Raw genomic sequence first — 7759 nt, 5'->3', positions numbered from 1 at the left:
CTCCTGTAGACCATTCCCCAAATGCCACAACCTCAGCCTCCCCAGACACACACACCCCTGCGTTGACCCTGTCAGAGCCCTTAGCACATCCTGGGTGTACCATGTTGTCCGATTGTCCCTGCCACCACACAGGGAGCTCATGAAAACATAAAAAACATCTGGCATACAGTAGGTGCTCAATAAATGTCAGGCCAGAAGACAAATCCGCACTGGCCAAGGTGGTGTTCCGATGCTGAAGGGTGTCTGGCTGACCTGAGCCCAGGGTGAACCCCTTTGTACTCCTTGCTCCCCAGCTATGGCCCGCATCATCGACCTGGTGCCCTGGGACGATGGCTCCACCCACGTGTACGCGTCCCCGGCCATCCTGCTCCCGATGGAGCGGCAGAGAAACCAGTTGGCCGGCGTGAAGCAGCAGCTCTACCACCCGGCCCTGCCCACCCTGCGCCGCATGGACATGGATAATGCCAGGGCTTGCCTGTCGGACGAGCACTGCCAGACCACCAGCTACTGCCGCAAAGGTCAGGCCGCCTGGCCCGCTGCTGGGGCCCCTGGGTCTTTGGCAAAGGGGTGGGTGGTTTGGAGGAGAGAGATCTGGGAGTGCAAGGCCATGAGTGGCAGGTGGAAGCAACCAAGGGGCTAGTCCCAGCTCTGCTACTTCCTACCCAGGAAACCTCACAAGGTCTGAGCCTCTGTTTCCTTCTCAGCAAAATGGGGTTGGTAATGGGACCTGCCTCCCAAGGCCCAGTGTGAGGTTCAAATGAGATAAAGCAGGAAAACTAATTAGACTAGTGCCTGGCACCTAACAGGTCTCAACGCATGGCGCATATTGATGGAGATGTTATTGTTATTCATGGAGAACAACTGTGCAGAGGTCAGCAGCCGCAGCAGCAGGAATTAATAATAAAAGCACTAGTAACAACTTCTGCCCAATCCTCTCTCCATCTGGAAAATACGTGGAAATATTTTTTCCATTTGTCTTTTGACTTCTCGTGTTGTTTTTTGCAATGCAGAAGTTTATTTTTATGTAGCCAAAGTTATCAACTCTTTCTTTAAGGCTCCCAGATTTAGAGTTGGCACAGCCTTCCCCACCCCAAGATTAGGAAGAAATTTACCCATGTTTTCTTTCTTTTCTTTTTTCTAAAGATTATTTTTAATTGATTTTTTTTAAGAGAGAGAAAGGGAAAGGAGGAGGAGGAGGGGGCGGGGGGTGGAGACATCCATCAGCTGCCTCTTGCATGTCCCCTACGGGGGATCAAACCAGCAACCTTTCAGTGCATGGGATGATACCCAACCAACTCAGCCACACTGGCCAGTGCTACCCATGTTTTCTTCTAGTACTTCTATAGTTTCTTTTCTCTTAATATTGAAATATTTGATCTCTTGGAGTTTATTCTGTTGTAAGCCACTTTATCTTAGTTTTCTTAAAGTTGTCAAATATTTTCCCTCAAAAGAATTTTAAGCAGTGTGGCCAAACCTCTTCTGGTGTGGGCCTGCGACTGCTGTGCAGGAGGCATCTCCTCTCCCTTCCTCTTCCTTCTTCAGATGACTTTGACAACGCACACTACACACTCCTCGGTGTCCCCAACAAACCCCTGCAGTGCTTGGTGAGTGAGTGTCCTCTGCTCCTGGCCCTGGGTTTGCTCAGGGGAAAGGAAGAAGGCCTCACCTGCACCCAGCCCCAGGCGCCTCTGATCTTGGGCTCTACTCCGGGTGCTTCCTCGGCCGCAGCCTGGGGAGCCTGGTCCCCTTCCCGTCTCCATCAGGGGCTTCAGGCGCCCCTCGGTCAGATGAGCCAAGTGTCGGCTCCGCCCTCCAGTGTAGTTTGCGTCGGCCCCCCAGGCTTCTGCATCTGCCCCTGGGGTCCTGACTCCCATCGCCCGGTCAGGACATCACCGCCACTGGCCAGAAGATCCGCCACAGGTGCCGCGAGGGAAAGCTGGCGCCCATCCCCCCGGGCATCAACCGAATCAGCTGGCCCAGCTTCACACATGCCATCGAGGACTGGTCCCGTTTCGTGTCCTCTGCCGGCGAGTTCAAGCTGCCCTGCTCGAGCCAGAGGGGTTAGTCTCCCTGGCGCGGAGGATGCCCTGGGGCGGGAGAGGTAGCAGAGCCGCGGGACCTGGAGTCCGGGATCCGCAGCGCTGACTACGGACAGGGGAGGGGGGTGGGGGTGGCGCTCCAGCAAGGACAGGGCGGGGAAGCTGGGGAGCAGTGGGGGCACTGAGAGAGGGAAGGGCTGAGACGCATTGAGGGACGTGGAAGCGAGGTTCGTCTTAGGGACACGGTGGAGCCAGGTACGAGCCAGGAGCCTTTGGGCTGAGCCTGAGGCTGAGCCCAGGGTGGGTTCTGCGACCCGCGAAGAAGGGTCTGGAGGCGGGGCTTGTTCCCGCCGCTCCGTGGAGGTGGGACAGGTTCTAAGCAGGTGTGGGCGGGGCTTGGTCTAGGGGCGGGGCTCAGGTGAGCGAGAAGGCGGGGCTTGTTCCCGCCGCTCAGTCGATGTGGGACGGGTTCTAAGCAGGTGTGGGCGGGGCTTGGTCTAGGGGCGGAGCTCAGGTGAGCGAGAGGGCGGGGCTTGTCCTGGCCATGCAGTTCAGGCGGGGCCTGTTCTAGGAGCAGGTGTGGGCGGGGCTGGGTCCAGGGGCGGGGCTCAGGTGAGAGAGGGCGGGGCTTGCTCCGAGTGTGCTCGGGGCGGGAGATGGGCGCTCTCTCCGCAGTCGAGAGTTTCAGCGGCTACGCGGTGCGCTATTTGAAGCCGGAGTTGACCCAGAACTGGCGGGTAGGCAGTGCTGCGCTGGCCCGTCCTTGGGGCCCGGCAGGGTGGAGGGAGGAACGGCTAACCCGGGATGGGGCGTGGGCAGAGGGAGGGTCTCCCAGTCCTCAGGGTCGAGATCTCCCGCAGAGAGCGCTGTGTGGGGCGTGAGCGGGGTGGGGTTGGGGGGTGCGTGTCTCCCGGCTCACGGACCACCCCCCATCCCTCTGGCCTGCCCCAGTACTGTCTCAACCAGAACCCCAGCCTGGACCGCTACGGACAGAAGCCCCTGCCTTTCGATTCCCTGTAAGTGAGGCCACAGCCTTCCCCCCACCCCTCCCCGCCCTGGACCCCTGTGAGATGAGGGAAAATTCGTTGGCTCCACTACACCACAAGAAAATCGCAATTTCAAAATGAATAACTGTTGAACTTCTGCCGAACGGAGCCCCCTGTCCCCCAGTCCCTGGCAACCTCGCCCTTTCGGGTGGGCGAAGGTGCAGCGTAATCCTGGTGGCCTGGAGGCTCCCGAGGTGGGAGCCAGGTTTCCGGGGAGCGAGGTTCCCTAAGATGGGAATGCGCCTCCCCACCCCGGTTCACCCTCCTCCCTCTCCCGCAGGAATGCGTTCCGACAATTCGGCTCCAAATACAGGTAGGAAACTGCCCCGCCCGCCCCACACCTGGCCCTTCCCTCCCTCTGCCTGGGCTCCTGGGCGAGGGGAGGCTCCAAGGGTTAGAGAGAGCCGCTGCCTTCCAGAGACCCGCCCAGGCAGGAGCGCAGCCCACCTGGAGGGGGGTGTGGGGAGGGAGGCAGAGAGCTTGTCCCACCCAATGTGCCCCTGGCCATGCAGGGTTGGAAGGGTTACCCGAGAGGAGAACAGGGGCCAGACGAGCAGACAGATATAAGAAACACGATGGAGAGGGTCAGGGCTGCCCTCCGGGATGCAGAGCTGGCAGGAGCGGGCGCAAGTGTTCTCAGCCCGATTCAAGCGTCTGCCTCATTTGGCCGGCTCCCACCTCTCCAGCCCCATTCTCTTCATCAGTCCGCAGTCTCTTGGTCGGGGGACCCAAGCCACCAGCACAACCACATGCTCCACACCTTCGCGGGTGCTGATCTTTCTGTGCCTGAAAAGTCCTCTTCAGTCTTTACAGCCCAACCCAAGGATATCCCACCCTTGAAGTCGCCCCTCTGCCTCTCCCCTCCAGCGCAAACCACCTCCCTAGGGGTGGTGTCCCTATCTGATGGTGCACAGGCTGCTGTGTCCTAATGATTGATGGGAAGCTGGCTTCTCTCGCCCACCCTGCGCACACGCAGGGAGCACGTGCTATTCTGTTACTAACATATAACGCCTGCCAGCGCGGTTCACTAAAGGGTTGAACGTGAGAAATGCGGTGCATGGTTGGGGATCACAGGGAGAGAAAGGTGAGGCAAACCGGAAGGGAGGGGGCTTGGAAGTCAAGCAGAGCAACTGAAAATATAACAAGGGAAATAGGGAGCCATTGAAGGTTCTTGAGCCAAAGAAAGGCAGGCGGAAGCTGTGTTTTCAGAGCTTTGAGGGCAGGAAGGTGGGTTGGGGGCGGGGGGTAGACATCCTGATTTTCCCCCAGGATGCCCCAGAGGCGCCCACCTCACCCCAGTTTCTCTCCACAGTCGTGTCAACTACCTGACCCCCTGGCACTAATCTGTGAAAAGGAGGCCAATGCCCAGGCTGCTGGACCATGCCAGCTCAGTTTCCCAGCTGGACAGAGAGGGTATGGTGGAAGCCCCCATCTCCCCAAGAGTTCATCCTCACTGGAAATAAACCTAATGCTCCCACAGAAAGGCACCAGGCTCATATCCTGTGTGTGTGTGTGTGTGTGTGTGTGTGTGTGTGTGTCAGAGGCTGGGAGTGGCCAGGACCTGCAGATGACAATATCTTACCCTTTCCTGCCCCTACCGACTCCTGCAGGACTGGTGGGGTGGGAGGAAAAGTCTGGCGACCCCGGGAAAGAGCCAGGATCTAAGCCCCGAGGCCCAGCTGGGGGTGAGATGCAGAAGCAGGCTGAGAATTGGGGTTTCCTTGTGCCCTGTCCCCTGCTTGTAGCCCCACAAGCAAGTCCCCTCCACCTCGGACTGTGAACTTGAGCCCTAAAGAGAAAAGAAGAGGTTCAAAGGGGATTTTTAGACACCATACCAGTATGCCGGGAGTGGGGGGAAGGTGGCGGGGGGCGGGGGGGCTGGGGCTGGAGAGGTGGAGGCAGGCTTGGAGGGCTGGCCAGGCCTGGGCACTCTTCCTGGCACAGCAGAGAGTAGAAGTAAGATGAGGGCCCCAGGCCACTCAGAGAAGCAAGTTTCCTGCTCCACAGGCACTGCTAGTGAACATACCATGTGAGCAAACAGTTGTCTGCTCTACCCAGTGCTGGCAGGTGAGCAAAGGCAGGCATGCAGGCTGGTGGGGATGGACGCCCACCGTGACGAGGAGACCCACAGGCCCTCCCCACCCGGCCCTCTTTCCACCTTCTCTTTGGGCCCTGAGGAGGGCCAGGCATTCCAGCGGAATCTGTGAATCTACGGAAGGTCAGGCTTTTCCTGGATGCATGACCTTCAAGGAACAAAGAAACCCGCCAGCGTGAGGATAGCAGCTTATCACAGGGAGCCTGGCCCGCCCGGATAGAGGGGGAGCAGGGGGTGGGGGTGGGGGGTCTGAGAGTCAGGAGGGAGGACTGGAGACCAGAGAAGGCCCTCCACCAGGTGCCTGCGGAGGCCCCGGCTCTTTATAAAGCTGCTCCTCACAGACGGGAAGACGGAGCCCAGCGGCTTCAACCTCTGAGGAAGCGGAGGGCTGGCCGCCCCCTCTGCCTGCTGGGAAAGAGCTTTCCTGCTCCCCTGGCCAGACCCAGTGCCAGCTCCAGTCCCGGCCATTGTTCCGGCTTCCTGGTCAACTGCAGTGGGTGGAGCCAGAGCCCCAGGCTCCAGTGGCTGGAGCTGGAGGCCTGTGAGGTCCCAGCCCCACTGCCCGTCCCCCACCTGGCCAGCCCCAGCAGTGCCAGGCTATTTTTATCACTAAATGCATGGCTTTGGGCAGCCCCTGGATATCTCAAGGGTCTGCCCTGCCCATCTCACGGGGATGGCATGAGGCTCAGGCCAGCTGGGGGGTCGGACGGGTCTTGGGAACAGGGTTTCGGAGGGGAGTGGGACACCCCTGACACTCAGATGGGAGAGCTAGTCCGGCTCCCTCTCTCCTCTGCCCTCCCCGTGCCCTGCTTTCCTGAGTGCCCACTACGTGCCAAACACTGCACACACACAGTGAGGGCAATGTCACCTCACCGTGCCCTCGCCCTAAGCCCAGAGGAGAGCATTACTGGCTCCATTTCACAGATGAGGAAAATGAGGCTCAGAAAGTCCAACAACCTGGCACTGAGGAGCGACAGCGGTGGGACACTAGCCAGCTGTGACTGTGTGCTCTTCACCACGCCACCACGCCACTGCCACCACAGCTCATGCGCACAGGGGCCCCTCCCACTGTCCCCTGTGGGGCGGAACACACAGCCAGCCACAGAGTGGGAGTTTGACAGAGCTGCCAGGATGATGGGTCCCAAGGGAAGTTGTCTTTGGTGGCCCTGCCTGCCCCGGCGATGACCTGTGGACCCTGGGAGAACGCCCCCACCCCCACCAGGGCAGTGCCTCTCCCCAGCCAGCGGGAATTACTAACTCCAAAAGGTAGAGTTTATGCCAGCCTCCCCCTCTGGCTCCTCCCAGCTCTGGCTCTCATCTGGATGTCCTCCTCCCCACAAGGTACCACTCTCTTGCCATGCCGTCAGTGGTTGGGGCGAAGGGAATGATCGCCCAGAGACTAAAGAAGACGGCGCCAGTGTGCCGCCCTGGTCACAATGTCTGAAGTTCCCCTGTGAAAATGCTACGCTCTAAGACAGGGGTGGGGAACCCTTTTTCTGCTGAGGGCCATTTGGATATGTATATCACCATTTGCTTAATATAATTCACTTAATATAAATTTATGTTGCTATGAAAGGAAGCTGCTAATTTATTGAATTTTGAGTCCCGCATGCAGTTGCCTTGGCAGGGCCAGACCAAATGGTTTCCCAGGCCTTATACGGCCCCCAGGCCGGACATCCCCCACCCCTGCTCTAGGAGGACAGTCGCATCAGATATGGGACAGGTGAGAGAGGGACCTGTGTATGTGGCCAGGTGCGTTGCGCAGCTGCGTAAGCCAGTTTGTGTCGTTCCTGTGACTTACAACCAAGAGAACGCAGACTGAGACAGGCAGGCAGCAGGCTGGAGGCCAGGAGGGACGCGGAGGGAAAAGGAGATGTGGATCGATCCTGTCACCTTCCCAGAATCAGAGCCTCGGGTCTCTGAGGGCCTTTGGAGATCAGGGGTCAAGACCTCTGCTTCGGATGGAGAATTAAGGCCCCAAGAGGAGCAGAGAAAGGCCTGTGGTCCCTTGTTAGCAAAGGGCTAGGACTTGAAACTGAGCCTCCGGGCTTCATTCACAGTCCTGGTTGGGCCCAGGCTGGAGCGCAGAGGCTGAGGGCCAGGTGGGAGCTGGAGGGGCCTCGGTGGTTTGTGAAGGGAAGCAGGGGTAGTGACAAAGGAAGAAAAGGTCATTGCAGGCTCCATGTGGGCTCAGCCTTTCCCAGCCGGGGCTGCTCCTACCTCTGGTGCACGCAGACCATCCTCCGCTCGGGAAGGAGGACCTGAAGCTGTAAATCACCAGGCACATGCCAGTGCTTTCCAGGCATCTCTGGGGAGTGGCTGGGGTTTGCCTGAGCTCATGCAGCTACAGGGGAAGCCGGGATCCGAGGCTGGCACAGGCACCAAGGACCGGGTGTCCTCTAGCTGAGTGGACAGAGGAACCACATGGTTTCTCAGTCTCGGGGGCGGGGTCCTCCTGTGGCCACACACAGAGGAAATAAGAGAAGTGTGAGGTCCGGGTCATATCTGGGGTCCCGTCCCCCCAGCCTTTCCACTAAGCCTTCTGTACCCATTTTTGAGCCCCTGCATTGTGGGCAGCT

The 7759-nt window shown here is 59.0% G+C and overlaps 1 protein-coding gene across 2 annotated transcripts; it reads left to right on the top strand.

Annotated features, from left to right (window-relative positions):
• Positions 1–293: 293 nt before the first annotated feature.
• On the top strand, positions 294–4559 carry LOC118674675 (testis, prostate and placenta expressed). Of its 2 annotated transcripts, XM_036346732.1 has the most exons (8): positions 294–518; positions 1543–1604; positions 1886–2060; positions 2715–2776; positions 2859–2873; positions 2922–3055; positions 3366–3398; positions 4398–4559. In XM_036346732.1, the coding sequence occupies exons 1-8, from the start codon at positions 296–298 to the stop codon at positions 4426–4428; spliced, it is 735 nt and encodes a 244-aa protein (XP_036202625.1). In that variant the 5' UTR covers positions 294–295; the 3' UTR covers positions 4429–4559. The 2 variants fall into 2 exon arrangements, with proteins under 2 accessions (XP_036202625.1, XP_036202626.1); XM_036346733.1 differs by lacking the exon at positions 2859–2873 and having other exon boundaries at positions 2991–3055.
• Positions 4560–7759: the final 3200 nt, after the last annotated feature.

Source organism: Myotis myotis, unplaced genomic scaffold (genome assembly GCF_014108235.1).
Source record: "Myotis myotis isolate mMyoMyo1 unplaced genomic scaffold, mMyoMyo1.p scaffold_m19_p_19, whole genome shotgun sequence".
In the NCBI taxonomy this organism is placed as follows: Eukaryota; Metazoa; Chordata; class Mammalia; order Chiroptera; family Vespertilionidae; genus Myotis; species Myotis myotis.
This window is presented reverse-complemented; position numbering and strand designations above follow the sequence as displayed.

Bases quoted from the DNA above. Each gene is read 5' to 3' on its own strand.
- LOC118674675 (XM_036346732.1), top strand. From the start codon at position 296: ATGGCCCGCATCATCGACCTGGTGCCCTGGGACGATGGCTCCACCCAC. The intron at 1,605-1,885 runs GTGAGTGAGTGT...TCGCCCGGTCAG, and splicing joins ACAAACCCCTGCAGTGCTTG to GACATCACCGCCACTGGCCA. The intron at 2,061-2,714 runs GTTAGTCTCCCT...CTCTCTCCGCAG, and splicing joins GCCCTGCTCGAGCCAGAGGG to TCGAGAGTTTCAGCGGCTAC.